General features: G+C 36.7%; 1 protein-coding gene across 3 annotated transcripts in view; it reads left to right on the top strand.

Annotated features, from left to right (window-relative positions):
- Positions 1-25,255, top strand: part of NETO2 (neuropilin and tolloid like 2) — an 81,723-nt gene that overhangs the window by 19,564 nt on the left and 36,904 nt on the right. For 2 of the 3 annotated variants that reach the window (XR_011248551.1, XM_069549778.1), the window contains exons 5-7: positions 85-129; positions 219-346; positions 19,960-20,188. Coding sequence is in view for 2 of the 3 variants with exons in the window: in XM_069549778.1 (XP_069405879.1) it covers positions 85-129; positions 219-346; positions 19,960-20,188 (402 nt within the window). In the remaining variant the exon portion in view is untranslated. The remainder of the gene's footprint in view (positions 1-84; positions 130-218; positions 347-19,959; positions 20,189-25,255) is intronic. The other variant, XM_069549779.1, reaches the window with a different exon arrangement.

Genomic DNA, 25,255 nt, shown 5'->3' with positions numbered 1-25,255 from the left:
ATTAGATATAACATAAGACATTAAGCCTTAAATTAACTCTAAAATATCTCAGTGCCAATCACTTTCTTCTCTTCTCTGTTACAGATCCAGACTTTACTTACCTAGGAGGTATTTTAAATCCCATCCCAGGTTTAGTATATTACCTCTTTTTTTTTTTTCTCATGGCATCTTTGATTAGTCTTATTTTCCTTTGAAAATCATTCATCTGTTCTTTCTAGATTGCCAGTTTGAGCTATCAGGAGCTGATGGAATAGTGCGTTCTAGTCAGGTAGAACAAGAGGAAAAAACAAAACCCGGCCAAGCAGTTGATTGCATATGGACGATTAAAGCTACTCCAAAAGCTAAGGTAGTATTAAGTATGCTGTCACTTCTGAGAATAATATAATAAGATGTGATTTGTACAAAGTGTTATTTGGTTCATGCACATACTTGTTAGTTAAACTGATGTTGCAACTTTTTAAAAATTTTATTTCAGTCATGAACACCTAACATCATCATTGTTATAGTTAAATAAATTACAATATAAACTTCAGGAATATTACACATACATTAATATCCTTATTTTAAGACTCTTACAATCTGTGTATTCCTAACTGGACAGTACAGGTATTGATCAGTGTGATCATAGATTCATAAACATCTTTATGAGGAGGTAAAACAGGCTGTAAGAGGTTGAAGTGTCTTGTCAGAGATCTCAGTGTTGGTTATAACAGTGTCAAAACCAAAACACAAATACATTGTCTTAGTTCTGTGTTATCATGCTGTCCTCTGCTAATCATGTAGAATTTTTATTGGAAAGTACCACAGGGAAGGATGCTTTCATAAACTGACAGATTGAGACTGGTTCCTAACTACTGCTGCTTTTTGCTTTTAATTTGTACTTCTGGGAATAGTAACAGTTAAAATTGTATTTATTGTATATATATATATATGTAAAAAGAGGAAAAAAAGAGTGAGGGTAAGAGAACAAACCTTTAAAGAATTAACAAAAATCAAATTTAAAGTTGCTGGTAATGTGATGGGTTAGATAACCTGAAAACCTACCTGTTACAAAACACCTAGAAACATTAAATAATATATAATATATGTCCTTTTTAAAGCATAGATAAGCCCCCCCAAAGAAGATAATCCTTATGAACTAGAACTGCAAGAACTATAAACCAGAGCAATAAGCTGAAAACTGCAATTGATGATACAAATGCTAAATGCCCCTGCTGATTTCAGTAACCTGTGACTACTCGGGTGAGCATGCCAGGAGCATATTACCCACACTGAGACAAATAAAAGGCCTAGGGTTCATGTGGCCTTTGTGAGGTTCATCACGTAAAGCTGGAACCCACAAAGGGAGATGGTTGCCATGAAATGGTAAAAAACTCTTCCATGAGCACTGGTTGTAACAAAAGAAGCTTATCTTTTTGGGCCCAGTCTCAGGATGATGGTGAGGCTGAGGTCTCCCCTGACAGTGGATACCTAGAAACCTATCTTTATTAGTTTGGGGTGCAAATTTATGTTCCATGCTCAGCCCAGGAATCACTTAGGCCCAAAATGAACAAAATGGCTTATTACACCTTTTGATGCATCTGGCACAGATAAATACAAGTAGCCATGTAGGCTAAGATTGCCATAGATATACAGTAGATCCCCAAATTAGACAGCGGATAGGTGAACAACCCACCGCAAGTTGAGTTAGCAAGCGTAACAGCAGGAAGTTTCTTAGATCCCCAAGATCTGAAGTGTTTTAAATATCCAACAAGTAGGTATCAAAATATGAGAAAGAAAAATACCAAGTAAACTTTAAAAATAACCAAACAGATCTTAAAGTAAAAAGTATAGTATTGAGAGATAGATTTGAGAAAATTACCCAGAAAGTAGCTTGAAGATGGGAGACATTGGCAATTTATTAAGAAAATTGCAAGAAATAACAAAAGGCATTGACATACAGTGATTCTCAAAGCAAGGAAAAAAAGAGTTAACTGACCCTGAGTTACAATCGGTATCACAGACAACACGAATATCTCCAAAACATCTAGAGAGAGAAGAGATTGTCTGGAAAGAATAACAAAGGAATAACCAATAGCAAAATGAAAGCCAGAAAGCAATAGAATAACATCTTCAAAGTGCTAAGGGAAAAAATTAACCAGCAATCTAAAATTCGAACATTCCATGTCCAACTAAACTGTCATTCAAGAGTGAGGGCAAAATTAAGGTATCTGGGGGCAAAAATAATAAACCAAGTGCTATGGTTAAAATCCAAATGTATCTGTTTTAGGTTAACTACAGAAAATTTTGAAAATACAAAAACAGAGAAACAGATACTAAAAGAGCTAGTATAACTATTAAAATTGAAATCAAGATGGTCACTAATTCATAAGGAAGATATATTTTTAATTTTATGTATTAATATAGCCTCAAAATATACAAAACATGAATTGACAGTTGTCAAGGGAAAATTGTGACAAATCCACAGTTATAATGTGTAATTTTTTTAACCTCTCAATAATTTAATCAAGCATGCAAAAACTAATTGTCAAGGCTTAGGTTTAAACATCACAGTGTGCCTAATGGAACATGGTATCCTAACTCCCAACATTCAGAGATTTTACATTCTTTACAGGCGTGCATGAAACATTTATGGAAACTGATCCATACACTGGATGGAAAAAGGAAGTCTGACATACACACCAGTGCTTGGTATCATACAGAGCATTCTCTGACAAAAGTACAATTAGCAACCAGAAACCAAAAGATAACTTTAAAACCCCATATGGTGCTAGTAAAGTTGGATAGTTGCGCTTGTAGATCAGTGAAGTTAGAACACATCTTCATACCATATATACACAAAAATAAACTCAAAATGGCTTAGAGACTTAAACTTTGAAACTCCTAGAAGAGAACATAGGCAAGCATTCTGACATAAATTGTACCAATGTTTTCTTAGGTCAGTCTCCCAAGGCAATATAATTAAGCAAATGGGACCTAATCAAACTTACAAGCTTTTGCACAGCCAAGGAAACCATAAACAAAATGAAAAAACAAGCTACAGCATGGGAGAAAATATTTGCAAATAATGCAGTGACAAGAGCTTAATTTCCAGAATATTCAAACAGCTCATACAACTCAACAAAGAAACAACCCAAGTGAAAAATGGGTGGAAAACCTGTATAGACATTTCTCCAAAGAAAAAATTATAGATGGCCTATAGGCATGTGGAAAAGTGTTCAACATCGCTAATTACTAGAGAAATGCAAATAAAAACTACAGTGAGGTACCACCTCACACTGGTCAGAATGGCCATCATTAAAAAGTCTACAAATAACGTATATTAATGAGGGTGTGGAAAAAAAGGGAACCCTCCTACACTGTTGGTGGGAATGGAAGTTGGTGCAACCACTATGGAAAACAGTACAGAGGTTCCTCAGAAAACTAAAAATAGAACTACCATGTGATCCAGCAGTCCCACTCCTGGGCGTATATCCAGATTAAACTGTAGTGCTCCTGTGTTCCTAGCAGCACTATTTACCTTAGCCAAGACATGGAAACAATGTAAATATCCATCCCATCACAGTTGAAAGGATAAAGATGTTTTACATGTATGTAATGGAATACTACTCAGCCATAAAAAAGAACAAAATAATGCCATTTGCAGCAACATGAATGGAACTAGCTGTTATCATACTAAGTGAAGTAAACCAGAAAAAGAAAGATAAATACCATAGGATATACTTACATGTGGGATATAAAATAAGACACAGATGAACCTGCCTGCAAAACAGAAACAGACTTACCGACATGGAGAACAAAGGTTTGATTGCCTAGGAGGAGGGACAGTGGGGAAAAGATGGAGTGGGAGTTTGGGTTGACACATGCAAACTGTTACATGTAGAATGGATAAACAACAAAGTCCTACTATATAGCACGAGGAGCTATAGTCAGTAGATATAGTTGAGTTAAACCATAATAGAAAACAGAATCTTTAAAATGTGTATATTTACATATACATACATGCCTATATATGTGTATAACTGAATAATTGTGCTGTACAGCAGAAATTAACACTGTCAACTACAGGTTTTAAAAAAATGTTTAGAAATAATAATATATCATCTAGTAATATGTCACAGAAGAAATTAGGATGAAAATTTGAACACATTCATAAAAAAAAAAATTTAGCAATAGTGAAAATACTACATATCATAACTTGTGGGATATCCCTAAATGTACTTTAGGGAATTTGTGATCATAAATACTAATTTTAGAAGAAGAAAAAGATTTAAACTTAATGAGCTAAAATTCAGCTAAAGAAGCTAAAAGGATAACTAAAGAATCCAAAGAAAGGATAATAATAGAAGAACAGAGATAAATGAACTTCAAAATTTACAAAGAGGAAGACTCAACCAAAAAGTGGCCTTTTGTTTAAAAAATAATAGCAACAAGCATACTTCTGGCAAGAGTAATGTAGAAAAAAGACAATATTAGAAGTGGGAAAGGTCATTCACTCAACCACAGCTGAGATTAAAAAAGCATTGTAAGACAAACTATGAAGAATACTTGCTGAACAACAACAAAAAAGAATAGCATTTCCTCAGTAAATTACAAAGGGAAAAAGAAAACCAGCAGGGGGATGTACAGATTTAAAAAGTACAAGTCAAATTAGTTTGAATTCAAACAAACTACAGAAGGCAAGGAACATTAAGAGACAATTAGAAGTCTGAACACTAGAATTCGATACTAAGAAATTATTCACTTGTTTGGTTAATAATAGTATGAAGTTATTTTTAACATCTTTAGCATTACATATGAAACTAATTGCACATAAAATGGTATCTCTAGAATTTGTCTCAGAATAATATGTGACAGGCAGAAGTGAAAGTATGGAGGGTGTGAATGTGAAAGTTGCTTAGTCACGTCCGACTGTGTGACCCCGTGGATTATACAGTCCATGGAATTCCCCAGGCCAGAATACTGGAGTGGGTAGCCTTTCCCTTCTCCAGGGGATCTTCCCAACCCAGGGATCGAACCTAGGTCTCCCACATTGCAGGCAGATTCTTTACCAACTGAACTATCAGGAAAGATAAAGCTAAAGTTAGGAAATGGGTAAAATGAGCTTATGATACTATTTTGTCTGCTTTTGTATGTTTGAAATTTTCCATAATCGAAATACTTTAGTTTGTTCTTTGCTAATACATTTGTGAACAGTCTAAGTGAACAATTTACTGAAATATATAATGTATGTATATACATACATGTTTACATACATATAATTTATCAAAATCAAAGAAATAGAAAACCTAAATAAACTGTTAACAAATTGACAAAATTGATTTTATATTAGGTTGGTGCAAAAGTAATTGTGGCTTTGCATTGTTGAACTTTGCCATTTGATATTGGAGTACATTCTTAAATAAATGTTGTATTATCATTTTAATATGCATTTCTCACTTTATTTTTTTGCTAATGACTTTATTACTTGCTGTTTATATTTATTTTAGACTATAGAAATTACATTAGGACAAAAAGCATTTTTAAGCGATTTTCTTATTCGAGTTCAAAATGGGTCAAAAAAGCAGCAGAGACAATTCTCAACATCAGTGCATCTGGCCCAGGAACTACTAATGAATGTACAGTGCAGTGGTAGTTCAGAAAGTTTCACGAAGGAGATGAGAGCCTTGAAGATGACCGTAGTGGCTGGCCATCAGAAGTTGATAATGACCAGTTGAGAGCCATCATCAAAGCTGATCCTCTTAAAACTTCACAAGAAGTTGCTCAAGAACTCAACATCAACCATTCTGTGGTCATTTGGCATTTGAAGCAAATTAGAAAGGTGGAAAAGCTTGATAAGTTGATATCTCGTGAGCTAACCACAAATCAAAAGAATTGTTGTTTTCTCTTATTGTACTCAACAACAGCAAACATTTCTCATTTGGATTGTATATGACAACCAGCAATGACCAGCTCGGTGATTGGACCAAGAAGAAGCTCCAAAGCACTTCCCAAAGTCAAACTTGCACCCAAAAAAGGTCATGGTCACCGTTTGGTGGTCTGCTGCCAGTCTAATCCACTACAGCTTTCTGAATCCTGGCAGAAGCAATCCATCTGAGAAGTATGCTCAGCAAGTCAATGAGATGCACCAAAAACTTCAACGCCTGCAGCAGAATGGGTCAATTCTAATATATAGTGGAAATACATGTAATCTTGTTCTGTATTTTCCAAGTCTACTGTAAATGTGTTATCATACTTTCATAATGTAAAAACATAAAATATTTTTTTAAATGAGCTTCATTTTTCTCCATAATATCTGATTCTGACTACATGTTGCACAACATGCTTCAGAAGTTGAATGAATCAGAGGTTTTGCCTCATCCAGCATATTCACCTGACCTCTAGCCAATGGACTGCCACTGTTTCAACCATCTTGACAACTTTTTGCAGGGAAAACACTTCCATAACCAGCAGGATGCAGAAAATCCTTTCTGAGAGTTTGTTGAATCCTGCAGCATGGATTTTTATGCTACAGGAATAAACAAACTTGTATCTTGTTGACGAAAATGTGTTGATTGTAATGGTTCCTATTTTGACTAATAAAAATATGTTTGAATCTAGTTGTAATGATTTAAAATTCACAATCCAAAAACATAATTACTTTTGTACCAAGCCAGTACTTAAAATATGATAACAGAAAAGCTGGCCAAATTAGATTTTACCAAATATTTAAGGAACATGTTATATAAACTGTTTTAGAAAACTGAAGAAGAACTTTCCCCACCCTGTTTTATCAAAACTAAATAGATGGCATGAGAGAATTTTAAAACAGAGAATTATTTGTAAAATGAAGGAGAAAGAAAAAGACCCAAAAGACTAAGTAGCAACAAACTAAACCTAACAAGTATTTTTTAGAAAACTTGACCAAAGATGGGCTTATCTTTGACATTTGTGGACAGCTTACTATGAGAAAATAGAAAATCAAATGATATGGTTTACCATATTGACACTTAAAGGAGATAAATCCACATATATCAATAGATGCAAAAAATCAGTAAAATTTAAAATCTATTGATAAGTGAAAATCAGTAATTCCAACATAGGATATATCTTCAGCATGATGAAAAATATCTTCAAAATCCTATAGCAAACATCATAATAAATGGTGAAACCTTAAAATCATTTTCTTTAAGCTTACATCTATTGCCAGTACTTTTTTTGGTGGTGGTCAGTGCAACAAATGAATGCAGTGACAGATTTTATTTTCTTGTCCTCCAAAATCACTGTGGACAGTGACTGCAGCCATGAAATTAAAAGATGCTTGCTCCTTGGAAGGAAAGCTATAACAGACCTAAAAAAAGGCAGACACACCACTCTGCAACAAAGGTCCATATAGTCAAAGCTATGATTTTTCCACTAGTCATGTACAGATGTGAGAGTTGAACCATAAAGAAGGCTGAGGACAAAGAATTGATGCTTTCAAAGTGTGGTGCTGGAGAAGACTTGAGAGTCCCTTGGACTGCAGGGAGATGAAACCAGTCAATCCTAAAGAAAGTCAACCTTGAATATTCATTGGATGGACTGATGCTGAAACTCCCCAATACTTTGGCCACCTGATATGAAGAGCCAGCTCATTGGAAAAGCTTCAGATGCTGGGGAAGATTGAAGGCAAAAGGAGAAGCGGCAGCAGAGGGTGAGATGTGTCACAGACTCAATGGACTTGAATTTGAGCAAACTCCGAGATAGTGAAGGACAGAGGAGCCTGGTGTGCTATAGGCCATGGGATCACAAAGAGTCGGACATGACTTAGCGACTGAACAATAATGTGGCAAGAGAAAAAAATTCGTCAATTATAAAAATAAGTTGCTTTCCAAAAGTAATTTGAAAGTAAAACACAAAATCATACCAGGAAGTAATTTTTCAAATTATATTGAAATACAGAAAGAAGACCTAGAGAATTGGAGGAAATCAGAGAGACATACACCATTTTCACGTATGAGAAGATGGAAATGTTTATTCCCAAATCCATCCATTTAAAATTACAATCCACATCCCCATAGGGCTTTCTGGGGAACTTGGCAAGCTAACCCTGAAATTCACATAAAGAGGAAAGGGTCCAGAAGAACCATGAAAATTTTGAATAAAAACAAAGTGAGAGTACTTACTCTTTGAGATGATACTGTGGTGGTTGGATGGAATGCATTTATCACTGGGCTGTGCAAACTGATAAAACTGAATAAAATATCAAAACATAGGACCTCATATGTATGGAAGCTTAGTATATAATATAGCATGCTGGATCAAAAGGAAACACTTAATAATTGATGTTACACCAATTGACTGTTGATGTGAGATAACCTGTTTTGCCGGAGAAGGCAATGGCACCCCACTCCAGTACTCTTGCCTGGAAAATCCCATGGGCGGAGGAGCCTGGTGGGCTGCAGTCCATGGGGTCGCAAAGAGTCGGACACGGCTGAGCGACTTCACTCTTTCTTCTCACTTTCATGCATTGGAGAAGGAAATGGCAACCCACTCCAGTGTTCTTGCCTGGAGAATCCCAGGGACAGGGGAGCCTGGTTGGCTGCCATCTATGAGGTCGCACAGAGTCGGACACGACTGAAGCGACTTAGCAGCAGCAGCAGCAACCTGTTTGCATTTGGCATAAATGTTAAAACTAAAACTTCTAGAAGAAACTATTGGAGTATAGTTCTATAACCTTTGGTTGGGAAACAGTTTATTGAAAACAGAGAAGACACAAAGTACAAATGATAAAGGTAAAATGTATCAATTTTATTCCCTTAAAATAAGTGACTTCTAGAACCAGCGAAAATATTGTAATCCTACTGTAGCTTATTGCTCTTATTATAACTGAAAACTAGATAGAATACAGAAAGCAATTGCATGAGGATTCTGAAAAGTAACCATTAGAAAGGGGGTTAGAAGGGAAGTATTCAAAACTTGAATACTAACCCCAAAAGGGGGTGAGAGTCAGTAGTTTGTTGTGGGTTTTTTCTTTCTCTTTGTAGAACTGATAGCAGGTATAGACACAGAAAGTTTGCTAGCCAGAGCACTAAGAGAGGGGCCCCTACAAACTGCATGGGGCTTCCCTGGTTGATTTGTTTTTTCCCCTTACTAACTCTACCCAAGGTTAGCACCAGTCACAGCAGCTATAGTAACAACTAAAACCCCAAGAGAAACCCCACGTCCTAACTGGTGGAATTTAGGGGAAGATTCAGTGATGTATGAAGGAAATTCCCATTGTTTGTGTTTTTGTTTTTTTCCTCTTTGTTCTTAGTCACTCAGAACTCACAGCAAATCAGGAGACTAAAAACTGAGGAAATTTTATCTTTCTAGCCAGCAGAGGAACTGGGAAGAGGGAACCAGGTTATCCAGAGAATGAGAAGGAAGCCTTGGAGAGCAAAGAGGTAGTGAAAGAAAGGTACTAATTCTGGCTTAGCCCTGAGCTATGTATGCACACAACAGGCCCGGAGAAACACAGCAAAGGTATTGAGGACCACAGTACATTATAAACACTGCCCTGGTGCCTGAGAAGGGTGTGCTTTGGGCAAGTCTGCATGGCATAGCAAAGGTCTTGACAACTGAACCAGCACATGGAACTAACACCCAGACAAAGAGGCAGTACATGCAGCCTGAACCGCACTGAGTAGGTGTCCTGATAAGCAACAGAACTCAACATTTTCCACAGATTTTTAAGGATCCAGAGTCTCAATATTCAAAATGTCCAGGATGTAATTTTTTAATTACAATATAAAGAACCAGGGAAACATGATTATTTCTGAAAGGAGAATACAGGAGATCCCAGCCCTAACAGTAGTCAAATGACAATTAATCAATTTTAAATCAATAATGTAACCATGTTCCATGAGATAAAGGTAAACATTCCTGAAATGAGTGAAAAGACAGAACTTACCAGAGAAGCAGAAACTATAAAAAAGAACCAAGTGAAAATTTTAGAACTGAAGAAATACATCTTAAATTTTTGAAGAAATTATTCAATGTGTGGGCCAATATAAGAATGAAGGAAAGGCAGTAAACTTCAAGAGGATTCAGTAGAAACTACCTAATCTGAAGAATTGAGAAAAAAAGGTTGAAAATATTTTATGCAAAAGCTTTAGGGACCTGTGGGGACAATTTGAAAAGATGTAAAATTCATGTAACTTAAGTACTAGACAAAGAGGAAAAGATGTTACCGAAAAAACATTTGAAGAAATAATTGCAAAAAATTTGGTGAAGGACATAAATTTACAGATTCGAGAAGCATAGCAAACACTAAACAGGATAAAAACAAACAAAACACAAAGCCTACTCATATCAAATCAAATTGCTTGAAACCAAAGGTTGAAAGCTTTGAGATCTGACAGAAATGATGCATTTTATATAAGGGAACAACAATTTGAATGACTATGGATTTCTCTGCAGAAATTACCAAAGCCAAATACTGTGCATCAAAACCTTTAAATGCTGAAATAACTGTAAAATTCAGAATTTTATATCCAGCAGAAACTAATGAGGGCAAACAGAGCCCCAACGAAGACAGAGAATTCATTGCCTGCAGACCTGCTATAAAAGAAATGCTAAAGGAAGTTCTTTAGAAAGAAATGGCACTAGGATGAATCTTCTAATATCATGAATGAAAGTGTACAGAAATGGTAAATAATCTGACATAAACCGTTTTACCAATATCAGGAGCAAAAGAGAGGATACCATTATAGACCCTCCATTAAAACAGTGGACATTTCTGTGCCCAAATCAAATGTCTTAAATGAAATGACAAATTCCTTAAAAGCCTCAAGCTGCCCAAACACATCTAAGAAGAAACATGTAATCTGTATGACTATATATTTGTGAAATGAATTCACAGTTTAAAACCTTACAAAGAAATCACCTAAATGGATAATATCAAATATTTAAAGAAGAAATGATGCTGATTCTTCTCAGTCTCTTCCAGGAAGTAAAAGAAGAGGAACACTTCTAAACTCTTAAGCATCACCCTGAAACCACCAAAGACATTATTTGGAAACTGCTGATCAGTATTCCCCCTATGATGTTTTGCTTGATAATAGGAAATACATATATTTGGTGTTCATCCCCATTTTTGGCACAGAGCTCACAAAACTCTTGGAATTTCCTGGATGATAAGAGCAATTCAGCATCTTATGTTAACAATATTTAGTCTCTTGTCCTCAGTCCCTGAAAATGTTTCAGAGCCTTTATAAACCTGAAGTGGGTGTGTTGTTATTAATGACAAACTCTTTTCAACCACAAGTGAGTTTATGGTAATGAGGTGACTTCTGGAAATCCATTGAATATGGAGGCTCATTACCAGGGTAGCCGGTAATCTTGTAAGTAAACTGATGTTCTGTAAGCCACTTTATTAAACTTCTAAATTTAAACTATTAAATGCTCTATTAAAGTAAATTAAAGGAATCCAAAATTTAATGCTTTTGAGCTCTGGTGTTGGAGAAGACTCTTGAGAGTCCCTTGGACTGCAAGGAGATCAAACCAGTCAATCCTAGAGAAAATCAATCCTGAATATTCTTATTAGAAAGGCTTATGCTGAAGCTGAAGCTCCAATACTCTGGCCACCTGATGCAAAGAGCCAATTCATTAGAAAAGACCCTGATGCTGGGAAAGATTGAAGGCAGGAAGAGAAGGGGACGACAGAGGACAAGATGGTTGAATGGCATCACTGACTCAATGGATGAGAGTTTGAGCAAGCTCCAGGAGATGGTGAAGGACAGGGAAGCCTGGCGTGCTGCAGTCCATGGGGTCACAGAGAGTCAGACACAACTGAGCAACTGAACAACAAGAATGAGACCTTAGGAAACTCAGACTTGTAGTGAGTCAGAATCACATGACAGCCTGATCTTGTGTTTGGCCTCTGAAGTGGAGGCTATTCCCCTGGGAGTAAGCCCTCAACCTTTGGAATCTGATACTGTCTCTGGATAGCTGGAGTCATCACTGGATTGAATTATAGGACACCTAACTGATACTTGAGGGTTGCTGTTGTAGTGGGGGTATGCGGAGGGAAGACCCACATGTTGGAATTGGTATCATAATTGTTACTCCAGAAAATAGATACAAAAATCCCTAACGAAGTATTGCCAGTCTAAATCAGCAATATATTAAAAAGTATAATATGTTCAAAAACCACAACCAAGTGTGGTTTATCCCAGGAATGCAAGGCTGATTCACATTTGAAAAATCAATATGATTCAATATGGAAAGAAAGAATGCTACATGATTATCTCAGTTTGTTAAAAGAATCAACACCCATTCATGATGAAAATATCAGAAAATTAAAAAGAGTGGAACTTCTATAACCTGATAAAGGATGTCTATCAAAATGTACAGCTGACACCATACCGAATGCTTTTTCCTCTCAAAATTAGCAACAAGATAACTGCCACTCAACACCATACTGGAAGTTGTAGATAGTGAAACGTGGCAAAAAACCTATTTTTCCAGATGACATAATCATCTATGTAAAAAATTAACATGAAATATACCCTCAAAAAACTCCTGGAATAAAGAAGTCAGTTTAGCAAGGTTGAATAAAAGACCGATAGGTAAATGTCAGTTGTATTTTTTCATATGTAATTGATGCTTGAATAAGATGTGTTTGAACTGCACTGATCCATTTGCACACAGATTTTTTTTTAAAGGATAAATACCTACTACTACACCGTCAGTGGTTGGTTGAATCCACAAATGTAGAACCAAGGATACTGTGGGATGACTGTGAAATTATACATGGATTTTTGACTGCAAGGAGGGTCCGCGCCTCTACGTCCCATGTTGATCAAGGCTCAGTTGTATTATCTGATTGAGTATTTGAAGAATGAACAATTGGAGTTCAAAATTAAGAAAGCAGCAATACCGTTTAAGTAGCCCTTGTCTCCCCCCACCCCCAAAAAATAGACACAGCATCTATAAACTGCAGAACCCTGATAAAAAATTCAAAGACCTGAATAAATGGGAATATATACTATGTTTTCATTCCAGTCCCAAAGGCAATCCCAAAGAATGTTCAAACTACCATCCAGTTAAACTCATTTCTCATGCTAGCAAGATGATGCTCAAAATCCTTCAAGCTAGGCTTCGGCAGTACATGAACTGGGAACATCCATATGTGCAAGCTGGATTTAGAAAAGGCAGAGCAACCAGAGATCAAATTGCCAGCATCCACTGGATCATAGAAAAAGCAAGGGAATTCTAACAAAACATCTGCTTCATTGACTACACTAAAGACTTTGTGTGTATCACAACAAACCGGAAACTTCTTCAAGAGATGGGAATACCAGACCCCCTTACTGACTCCTGAGAAACCTGATTGCAGGACAAGAAGCAGCACTTAGAACCAAATGTGGAACAATAGACATTCCAAATTGGAAAAGGAGTACTTCAAGGCTGTATATTGTCACCCTGTCTGTTTAACTCCTGTGGAGAGTACATCATGCAGAATCCTGGAGTGGGTGAGTTATAAGCTGAAATTAAAAGATTGCTGGGAGAATTATCAACAACCTCAGATATGCAAATGATACTACTGTAATGGTGGAAAGTGAAGGGGAACTAAAGAGCCTCTTGATGAGGGTGAGAGAGGAGAGTGAAAAAGCTGGTTTAAAACTCAACATTCAAAAAACTAAGATCATGACATCCGGTCCCATCACTTCATGGTAAATAGATGGGGAAGAAGTGGAAACAGTGACATTTTATTTTCTTGGACTCCAGAATCACTGTGGATGGTGACTGAAGCCACGAAATTAAAAGATACTTGCTCCTTGAAAGAAAAGTATGACAAACCTAAACAGCATATTAAAAAGCAGAGACGTCACTTTGCTGACACAGGTCTGCATAGTCAAAGCTGTGGTTTTTCCAGTAGTCACATACAGATGTGAGAGTTGAACCATAAAGAAGGCTGAATGTTGAAGAATTGATGGTTTTGAACTGTGGTGCTGGAGAACACTCTTAAAAGTCCCTTGAACAGCAAGGAGATCGAGTAAATCCTAAAGGATATCATCCCTGAATATCTACTGGAAGGATTGATGCTGAAGCTTCTATACTTTGACCACCTGATGTGAAGAGCTGACTCACTGGAAAAGACTGATGCTGGAAACAATTGAGGGCAGAAGGAGAATGGGGAGACAGAGGATAAGGTGGTTGGATGACATCACTGACTAAATGGACATGAGTTTGAGCAAACTCTGGGAGATAGGGAAGGACAGAAAAGTCTGGTCTGCTGCAGCTCATGGGGTTACAGAGTCAAACACAACTTAGCAACCAGACAACAGCAATACTGTGTATACCTATTGAGGTGGACTCAGTAGTGTTAACAGAAGTTGTTCTGAAATAGATCTGTATAAACAAGCACAGTTCAAATTAAAACCCCTGCTATGTTTTTGTAAATGTAGGCAAACTGTTTTTAGAGTATAAGGAAAATGCGAGGAATTATAAGAGCCAAAACAATGTTCAAAAAATACAAATACTCACTACCTGATTTCAGATCTTCAGTAACCAAGACAGTGTGGTACTTACAAATGACAGACACACAGATCAGTGGAACAGAATAGAACTCAGAAAAGCATTCACACAAATATGATTTATTTTTTTCATTGGAGATACGATGTCAATTCAGTGGATAGTCTAACAAATGGTGCTAAGAACAACCAGATACCCATATTAAAAAAAAAAGAATTTTAACCTATACCTGTATTCTGAACGGGATCAACCCTGGGATTTCTTTGGACAGAATGATGCTAAAGCTGAAGCTCCAGTATTTTGGCCACCTCATGCGAAGAGTTGACTCATTGGAAAAGACTCTGATGCTGGGAGGGATTGGGGGCAGGAGGAGAAGGGGACGACTGAGGATGAGATGGCTGGATGATATCACGGACTCGATGGACGTGAGTCTGAGTGAACTCCGGGAGATGGTGATGGACAGGAAGGCCTGGCGTGCTGCGATTCATGGGGTAGCAAAGAGTCGGACAGGACTGAGCGACTGAACTGAACTGTATTTATACCTTATATTAAAAGCTAACCTAAACTGGATTATAAACACAAGTGTAATACTGTAAAACTTTTAGAAGAAAACATAGTTGAAAACTTTGGGTTAGGGAGAGTTCTTAGATAAGACATCAAAGAAGAATCTATTTTTTAAAAACTATAAATTGAACTTCATTAAAATTAAAGCTTTTCCTTTTCACTGTTGAATGAAAAGAAAAGCCACCAAGAGAAAATATTTGTAAATCACTTGTCAAAAGATTTCTTTAATCCAGAACTCAAAACTCAACTGTAAGAAAAGTACCTAATTTAAAAATGAGTAAGAGAAAAAAAAAAAATGAGTAAGAGATTTTGAACAGGCACCGGAGAATATTTCGACATTTCAAAACTGCGAATTAAAACCACAGTGGAATAGCTCTCTACCTCTGTTACAATAACTAATATTTTAAAACAGACAGTACCAGGTGCTGGGAGCTATATAGAGCAATTGGGAATGTAGTAAGACTCCTGGTAGGAATGCAGAATGATAGAGCCATTTTGGAAAACAGCTTGGTAATTTCCTATAAAGTTACCACGTGAGTGAGCAGTCTCCTGGCAGGGTAGCCAGGAGAAAGAAAAACATGTTTACACACAAAAAACTTGAAGGTAAATGTTTACAGTAGCTTCATCCATAATAGACATAAACTGGAAATAATCCAAATACTCTTCAGTTGTTAATAAACTGTGGTACATCTGTGTAGTGAAATCTGTTCAGGAGTAATGAGATACAAACCATTGGGGATGTAGATGCATAGAAGAATCTCACATGCATTGTGCTAACTGAAGGAATCCTGACTCAGAATATACTATTATTTCATTTATATAAAATTATAACATTTGTGGGAAAGGTGGAACTACAGAACAGCAGAAGATTGGTTGCCAGGAATTAGAGTTGAAGATGGATTTGGACTGCTGAGGACCTGGACAGGATTTTCGTGGGGCGGGGGGGGGGCGGTGATGGAACTGTTCTTGATGATGGTGTCTGTCACTTGACCCTGTGTGTCAGAATCTTATTTTATCTTACTTGGGATGTGACTGAATGTCTTGATGTGACCAAGTATCAACAAGGATTGAAGAATGGAGATGCTCTCAACTTGGGAAAGCCATTGGGCATACCCTGGTAAAGATGAAAATGGTCATGTCTTATGACACAGCAACCACGTTTCTAGATGTGTACCCAGATGCTCATCATGTGAGAGCGTAATCAGAATGCAAGAATGTTTACAGCAATATTTAATATTTTAAAAAGTGGAAGCAAGCTAAATGTCCAAAAGGAAAATGGATAAGTAGTGACTTATTTCTACAACTGATACAAGATTTTTAAATACACAAATAAAAATATATAAAAATAGTATATGTTTTTATAGATACATAAATTTAAAAGTCTAAAAATGTACATAGTAATTATAAAAATTATACTCAAAACAGGGAATGTTGGAAAGATAGTAGGAACATAGATGGCTCTAGTTGTATAGTTGACCCTTGAACAACATAGAGGTTAGGGTCACTGACCACTCGCAGTTGAAATTCTGAGTATAACTTTATAGTCAACCCTTGGTATCTGAGGTTCCACATCCTCAGATTTAACCAGCTACAGACTGTGTAGTACCATGAAAGAAAGTGAAAGTGTTAGTCACTCAGTCATGTTAAGCTCTTTGCAACCCAATGGTCTGTAGCCTGCCCGTCTCCTGTCCATGGGATTCTCCAGACAGGAATACTGGAGTGGGTTGCCATTCCCTTCTCCAGGGGATCTTCCCGAACCAGGAATCGAACAGGTCTCCCGCATTTTAGGCAGATTCTTTACCATCTGAGCCACCAGGGAAGCGTAGTGTAATACTACAGTATGTGATTATTGAATAAAATCCACATAAATGGACCTGCATATTTGAAACCCATGTTCAAGGGTCAACTGTACACAGAATTGAACTGTACAAGTCCACATATGTAGGTTTTATTCAGTAAATATTATAGTGCTATACAATCTGCAGCTGGTTGTGTCTATAGACACAAAACCACAAATACAAAGGTTGCATCATAGGACTTGAGCACCTGCAGATTTTGGTATCCAGAGCAGGACCTTCCTAGAACCACTTACTCATTGCTACTGAGGGATGACTGTGCAGAGGTGAGGTGGGGTTTGTGCGTTTTGAGGGTTTTTTAATATTTAATAATTTAAATAAGTGAAATTAATACTTTCAATGTGGCTCTTTTATAAAATACCTCATGAAATGATTTTATATGCACAAGTTTTTTGGAAATGTAACCTAGAATCTTAAATATTGAAGGTTACTTTTAATATATAAAAGTAAATTGATTTTTTAAAGTTAACAAAAAAAAACACTTGACATGGGAATTGTATCAAAATTTTTTAAATGAGTTCAACTAGAAGAATAAACATGATTTTATTTGAGGAATTTAAAAGAGAAAATGTTAAAGGCCACAATAACTCTTGAATACTGAAAATGGGGTGAACTAGTTTACTACGGGTGATGTTCAAGAAAAATTCACTTACATATAAAAGTCTTCCGTGTTTGCATTTAAGTAGTGTTTTAATCTGTTTTATCAGTGGCCTTTCCATAAAAATAACAGCTTTCTGAGGATCTCATTGCATTTCTTTTGTGGTCTTTGAGGCCTCTAATAAAAAGCGTCCTTTTCCCCATTGGAGTTATGAACCAGTTGAGACAGTGGAGCTTCAGAATAGCCCCTTTATTATAATAAAGGCTAGGAAGCTTATAGTGAGAGAATCCATCTAGACCTGCTAATTCCCTACCCACCAGGTCCACCTCCTACCTAAGACTAGACTGGAACATCCCATCCGAGGAAAGTGCATCTACAGAAGAGACCCACTTACCCAGGTCACTGTTATTCTCATTCACTGGTCCAGGGAAGGAGGAGAGGAAAAGTGAACAAATACCATCCCCGATCCAGGTGACTCTCTCCACTTCCCTGGGAGGGTATAGGAGTAGGTAAGAGGCCAAGAGTGTTTATGTTTAATTAAAGATCTGCAGTCTGGGTGAGAGAAGAGTAGTTTGTGCCCCAATCCACCCATTTCAGTTTGTTAGCCTCATAATGTTAGAAATATTTTCTGAAGATTATTTGAATTAAACTATTGTCAATATTTAACTGTATTCACAATAGCAAAGAATGTTATTTTTGTCATATGACTTACCTTAAAATTTTGATTTTTAAAAGTTACCTGTTTAAGGCTCATTTACTATGGCCTTATATAGGTATGTTTCTTTGGATTTAAAAAAACAGTAGAGAGTAAATACTTCAGACTTTTTGATGGTCTTCCTGATATTCAACTCTATCAAAACTAGGTTTTACGAACCTACTCACTTTTTCATTGATTGCTCTTTCTGAGCAAGAATTATACTGGATAGCACATTGACACTCTAATTGGAAGACCATAGAGTCTAATGGAGAAGACAAATAAAATGAATATTAGTGATACTCACCACCAGACAGCCATGGGCAGAATATTCTGGTTATATGAATGATGGAGAAAGTAATGAAAACAGATTGTATATTTTAAACAAACATATTACTTCTGTGTTAAAATACATTTATGAGGTTTAGTGAAGTTTTGAAATGGAAGTACATTAGCAGTAATTTTGCTCATGAAAGTGGCAAATTGATCATTTCAGATAAGCCAGAGTTACTGGTCAAAATTTAACTCTGAGATAAATTTTTCAGTTTTTGTTCTTAGTTTTATGTCATCAAGGTATTTGGGGGGGGGGATGTTTTTGTTTTATGAAGCCCTTTAAATTACAGGGTGGGTGTGGCATCATACTGCTACCTCAGAGATAGCAATCAGCAAGGTGAATACCCACTAGACATCTCCAGTGGCAATCAAAGAAATCTTTATTCTTCATTCATTAAAATTTTACTTTAATTGTAGAGTCACATATGAGCAACTATATCCAAAAATGAACCATGTATGTGAAGAGTGTGTGTATGTGTGTGTGCATGTATGTACACACATAAAAGGCATCCCAGGGAATGTGAAGAACATACATCTTAGTAAGATTCAGATCGACTTAGGTTCACATTCTCGCTCTAAGTAACCTTGGGCAAGTTCCTTAGTCCCAGTGAGCCTTAATTTCCTCCCAGCCCATAAAGAATAGTACCTGTTTCACTCTGTTCTTTTGGAGATTTTGCTCAAGGTGTTTCTAAGCCTAAAGTCTAATGTAACTCTTCAAATAAGAATGGGTCAAGGACATTTTAAGAAGACTGAGTGCTGGGTAGCAGACTGCCTATGACATTCGAGGAAAGGGGATACTAAGCAATAGAATACTAGTGCTTGTTTTGAAACTCCAGTTTAAATCTTTGTGACTGAAAAGTTAGAAATTGTTCATTTATGGAGTAGAGTCATAAGACCACTTACATGTGCAACAGTAGGATAGTGGGTAAATAAATGACATCATAGGAATTATTACAATTATGAAGTGATAGGTAGGTTCTGATGTGTTACAGCAAAAGCAGAGTGTGTGTATCTTAAAATTAGGCTTAGGTTTTAAAAATGTGGAAAAAACTGAAAAAAGTTAATCATAGTACTTGATAGAGTGAAAGAATTATGAATGTTTCTTTTATTTTCCCAGTTTGTCAGTACCACAAGATTGTTTTTATAACAAGGAAAATATGTACGATAGTCATGCCTCATGAAGCAGGAAGTTTTTCTTTATAGACAAAACGCAAGCTTTAGGTTCCTTAGCGCTTGGTTCCATTATTAAGACAACCAAAGAAACAGAACATTAGTCTTGGTTCTTTTACCTTCTTAGGCATCAGCCTTTTATCTCCTGTTTTTTCTGTCAGCTGTTATAATTCAGTCCGCGTTACATATTGATTGGATAATAGAACTAGAAAATTAAAATTAATGTCTTTTTTAAAGCACTGTTTTTCTTTGTCTTAATGTTACAGATTTATTTGAGGTTCCTAGATTATCAAATGGAGCACTCAAATGAATGCAAGAGAAACTTCGTTGCAGTCTACGATGGAAGCAGTTCTATTGAAAATCTGAAGGCCAAATTTTGCAGCACTGTGGCCAATGATGTAATGCTGAAGACAGGAGTTGGGGTGATACGCATGTGGGCAGATGAAGGTAGTCGGCTAAGCAGGTTCAGAATGCTCTTTACTTCCTTTGTGGAGCGTAAGTAAATAATTTCTATAGCAGTGAGATCTTTTATATAATCATTTACTCAAATATAATTATTGAGCATTTCCTTTTGACAAAGACTGCTAGTCACAGAATGTAGAAGTAAGTAGGTCTTAGTATGTATTCTTAAAGAATTGACTTGTCATAGGTGGAAAAAAAGCATAGTAATGCATAAATTGCAACACTACCAGTTATAAGGATATATGGTAGGGAGTGCAAAAAGTGGAGACTTCTCTCAGGATTTTCAAAATTTAAAGGAATTATCAGTAGTATGAAGTCATCTTGGTAAATAATTATGAATCCACCAAACCATGCTCCCCAAAGATTTAGATAGACTGTTTTCTTTTTTAAATTTTTAAAGTAATTTTAAGCTTATAAAAAGTTGTAAAATAGTAGCATTCTCCTGTGCCCTTCACTCAGATTCGCCTAATGTTAACATCTTACAATACCATAGTGAAACTGAATGTTAACACTGATGCAGTATTATTAACCAGTTTATAGACCTTACTCAGAACCCACTAATTTTCTCATTAGTGTCCTTTTCTGATCCAGAATCGCAGATTGCTTTTGTCCTATCTCCTTTAGTTTGCTCTGTTTGTGGCACTTTCTCAGTGTTTAATGACCTGGATGCATTTGAAGAGCACTAGCTAGCTACTTAGTAGAATGTCCATCGGTTTAGGTTGCTCTGATGTTCTCTCTCTCATGAACTGAGGTTATGCGTGTCTGTCTAGAATACAATAGAAATCACATTCCACCTTTCTCAGTACATAATGTGGGTTTGCCTCACACTAACTTGGATCACTTTCTTAAGGTACTATCTGCCACATTTCTACACTATAAACGTAACGATTTTTCTTTTCAAATTAATAACTCAGAGTATGCAAATACCCTTTTGCTCACTAACATTAGCATCCATTAGTGGTTTCTGCCTGCAATAACTATTACTATAGTATTTACTTCAAGGTGGTTTTCTGTTTCCATCAGTCTTTCTACATTTGTTAATTACAATTTTGTGAGGAAAAGCTATTCTTCCTCCTCATTTACGTATTCTATTTGTGTCACTATTAGCTCATGGATATTTATTTTACTCTATTTTATATATATATATATATATATAATTCTATGATAGCATTTACTTTGGTGCTAAACGTCCCAGCTTTGGCCATTGGGAGCGCCTTCAGGTTGCATCCTGTACTCTTTGGGTAAGCCTGTCATTTTTTAACCGCTTCCTTTTCTGATACAGAAAGTAAAAATGGACCAGGCTCAACATTTGTTTTCTCTTTTAAGCCTTAGAATCAACCATGTTTCCAAAACGCCCTTTCCTTCTCTTCCAGTGAGAAATCTGACTCTGATTATCTACAGTATATTTATTTGTTCAATTCTAGAATATACATTGGGCTTCCGGGGTGGCTCAGACAATAAAGAATCCACCTGCAATGCAGGAGACTCAGCATCAGTTCTTCAGTACTCAGCCTACTTTGTGGTCCAGCTCTCGAATCTGTACATGACTACTGGAAGGACCGTGGCTTATTGGCTTTGTCAGCAAAGTGATGTCTTTGCTTTTTAACATGCTGTCTAGGTTTGTTATAGCCAAGAAGCAAGCGTCTTCTAATTTCATGACTGCAGTGACCATCTGCAATGATTTTGGAGCCCAAGAACAGAAAATCTGTCACTGCTTCCACTTTTTCCCTTCTATTTGCCCTGAAGTAATGGGACCGGATGCTATGATCTTAGTTTTTTAAAGTTGAGTTTTCAGCCAGATTTTTCACTCTCCTGCTTCACCTTCATCAAGAGGCTCTTTAATTCCTCTTTGCTTTCTGCCATTTGAGTGGTACTAATCTGAAGTTGTTGATATTTCTCCCAGCAATCTTGATTATAGCTTGCTGCTCATCCAGCCTGGCATTTTGCATGATGTATTCTGCATATAAGTTAAATAAACAGGGTGACAGTATACAGACTTGTCATTCTCCTTTCCCAGTTTGGAACCAGTCTGTTGTTCCATGTCCAGTTCTAACTGTTGCTCCCTGACCCTCATACAGGTTTCTCAGGAGACAGGTTAGATGGTCTGGTGTCCTATCTCTTGAAGAATTTTCCACAGTTTGTTTGTGATCCACACTGGCAAAGGCTTTCGCATAGTCAATGAAATATAAGTAGATGCTTTTCTAGAATTCTCTTGCTTTCTCTATGATGCAGTGGATGTTGGCAATTTGATCTCTGGTTCCTCTGCCTTTTCTAAATCCAGCTTGTACATCTGGAAGTTCTTGATTCCAGTACTGGTGAAGCCTCGCTTGAAGGATTTTGAGCATAACCTTACTAGCCCCTGGCGGCTCAGAGGTTAAAGCGTCTGCCTGCAATGCAGGAGACCTGGGTTCGATCCCTGGGTTGGAAAGATCCTCTGGAGAAGGAAATGGCAACCCACTCTAGTATTCTTGCCTGTAGAATCCCATGGACGGAGGAGCCTGGCCGGCTACAGTCCACAGGGTCACAAAGAGTCGGACACGACTGAGCAGCTTCGCTTCACTTACTAGCATGGGAAGTGGGTGCAGTTGTCAGGTAATTTGAACATTCTTCAGCCCTGCCCTCTGGAACTGGAATGGAAACTGACCTTTTCCAGTCCTGTGGCCACTGTGAGGTTTTGCCAGATGCCCTTCTATGGTGGTCATACATATTTTCAAACTATGGCAAAGTGTACCCTAAGCCATTTTTAAGTGCACAGTTCAGTGGCATTAAGCAGTCGCAGCATCATACAGCCATCACCACTATCCACTTGCAGAACTTAGGTAACACCCCAAATTAAAACTCTATACCCATTAAAGAATAACTTCCATTCCCTATTCCCGCAGCCTCAGGTAACCTCTGTCTTACTTTCTGTCTCCATGAGTTTCCCTGTTCTAGATACCTCATATAAATGGAATATTTGTCCTCTTGTGTCTGATTTAGTACACTTGGTATGTTTCTAAGAATTTCAGTCCTTTTTATGGCTGAATAATTTTCCCTTTTACATATACATTTTTGTTTATCATTTCATCTATTGTTGAACACTTGAGTTGTTTCTGCTTTTGGCTATTATGAATAAAGCCACTATGGATACTGGCATAGAGTTATCTCTTTGAATCTCTGATTTCAGGTTTTGCATATGGGTATTCAGTTTTTGCTTTTAGGTATATACTATACCTAGAAGTGGAATTGCTGCATCATATAAATATTGTTTATTTAAAAATTTTTTATTTTTCACTGGAGTATAGCCAGTTAACAATGTTGTAATAGTTTCAGGTAGACAGCAAAAGAATTCAGCCATACATATACATGTTTGTTTTCCCCCAAACTTCCCTCCCATCTAGACTGCCACGTAACCTGGAGCAGAGTTCCTTGTGCTATCCAGTAGGTTCTTGTTGGTTATCCTCCTTAAATACAACATTGTGTACATGTTGATTCCAAACTTCCTAAGTAAATATTAATATTCTATATCAAATATTAAACTTTAATATCAGAATATTAAAATTTAAAATCTATTCAAATTTTTGAGGACCACCAGCTGTTTTCACAGCAGCTGTTCCATTTTACATTCCCTCCAGCAATGCAATAGGGTTAGTCCCCATCCTCTTTTTTTTAACAGTAGCCATCCTAATGGCTATGTGAAATGTGATTTTTTTTCATTTGTGAGTCCAGTTTGTATTTTCCCTAATGATGAGTGGTGTTGAGTATCTTTTCATGCTTCTTGGCCATTTGTATGCCTTCTTTAGTGAACACCTCATTTTATTGCACTTCACAGACACTGCATTTCTTTTTTGCACATTGAAGTCTTGTGGCTCCTCTGCCTTAGGCAAGTTGGTCAGCACCATTTTTTCAGCATTTGCTCACTTCATGTTTCTGTGTTACATTTTAGTAATTATCACAACATTTCAAACTTTTTCATTATTGTATGTATTATGGTGATCTGTGATCAGTGATATTTGATGTTATTATTGTAAAAAAAATTATGACTTCCTGAAAGCTCAGATGGCAGTTAGCATTTTTAAGCAGTAAAATTTTTTAATTAAGGTATGTGCATTATTTTCTTAGACATAATACTGTTATGTACTTAATACATTACAGCATAGTATAAGCATACCTTTTATATGCAGTGGGAGACCAAAACCTTTGCATGACTCGGTTTACTACAACACTTGCTTTATTGCAGTGGTCTGAAAGTGTGGCGTGCTTGTGTTTAGTCCTTTACTCATTTTCTAACTTGAAAATGAAAGTGTTAGCCACTCAGTTCGTGCCTGACTCTTGGCGACCCCATGGGCTGTAGCCCACCATGCTCCTCTGTTCTTGGAATTATCTAGGCAAGAGTACTGGAGTGGGTAGCTATTCCCTTCTCCAGGAGATTTTCCCAACCCAGGGGTCAAACCCAAGTTTCCTTTATTGCAGGCAGTTTCTTAACCATTTGAGCCACCTGGTAGGTTCTTGGTTTTTTGTTAAGTTGTAGAAGTTCTTTATATATTCTGGATATTAATCTCTCATCAGGTATATGATTAGCAAGCATTTTTTCCCATTCTATGCATTATCCTTTCACTGTCCTGATAGTGTACTTTGAGAAAACAAAAATTTGGTGTTACCCAGTTTGTTTTTTTCCTTTTTGTCTGTGCTTTCGGTGTCATAATCAAGAAATCATTGCCAAAGACAACATTATGAAGCTTTTCCTCTATTTTTAAAAATATTTGATAGCCAGTTTTTATTAATTTCTAGTATTGTATGTCTTGTGTATACAGTGTCATATTTTTATTTTTGTACACACTGCAGCATCACCACCACCAAAAGTTTATTTCCCACCTGTCACTGTACAGTCGGCCTCCTTTACGCTTTTGTCCTCCCCACCCCCCATAACCACTGCTCTCTTTTCTGTAACTGTGTGTTTGGTTTGGTCTGTTGTTTGTTTTTTTAAATAATCCACATATGAATGAAATCTGTGGTGTTTGTCTTTTTCCGTCTGATTTATGTCATTTAATACCCTTTGGGTCTATCTATCCATGTTGTTGCAAATGACAAGGTTTCATCTTTTCTTACAATTGAGTACTA

This window comes from Ovis canadensis, chromosome 14, assembly GCF_042477335.2.
Source record: "Ovis canadensis isolate MfBH-ARS-UI-01 breed Bighorn chromosome 14, ARS-UI_OviCan_v2, whole genome shotgun sequence".
Taxonomy (NCBI): domain Eukaryota; kingdom Metazoa; phylum Chordata; class Mammalia; order Artiodactyla; family Bovidae; genus Ovis; species Ovis canadensis.
Note: the sequence above shows the minus strand (reverse complement) of the source record. Positions and strands in the feature narration are given on the sequence as shown.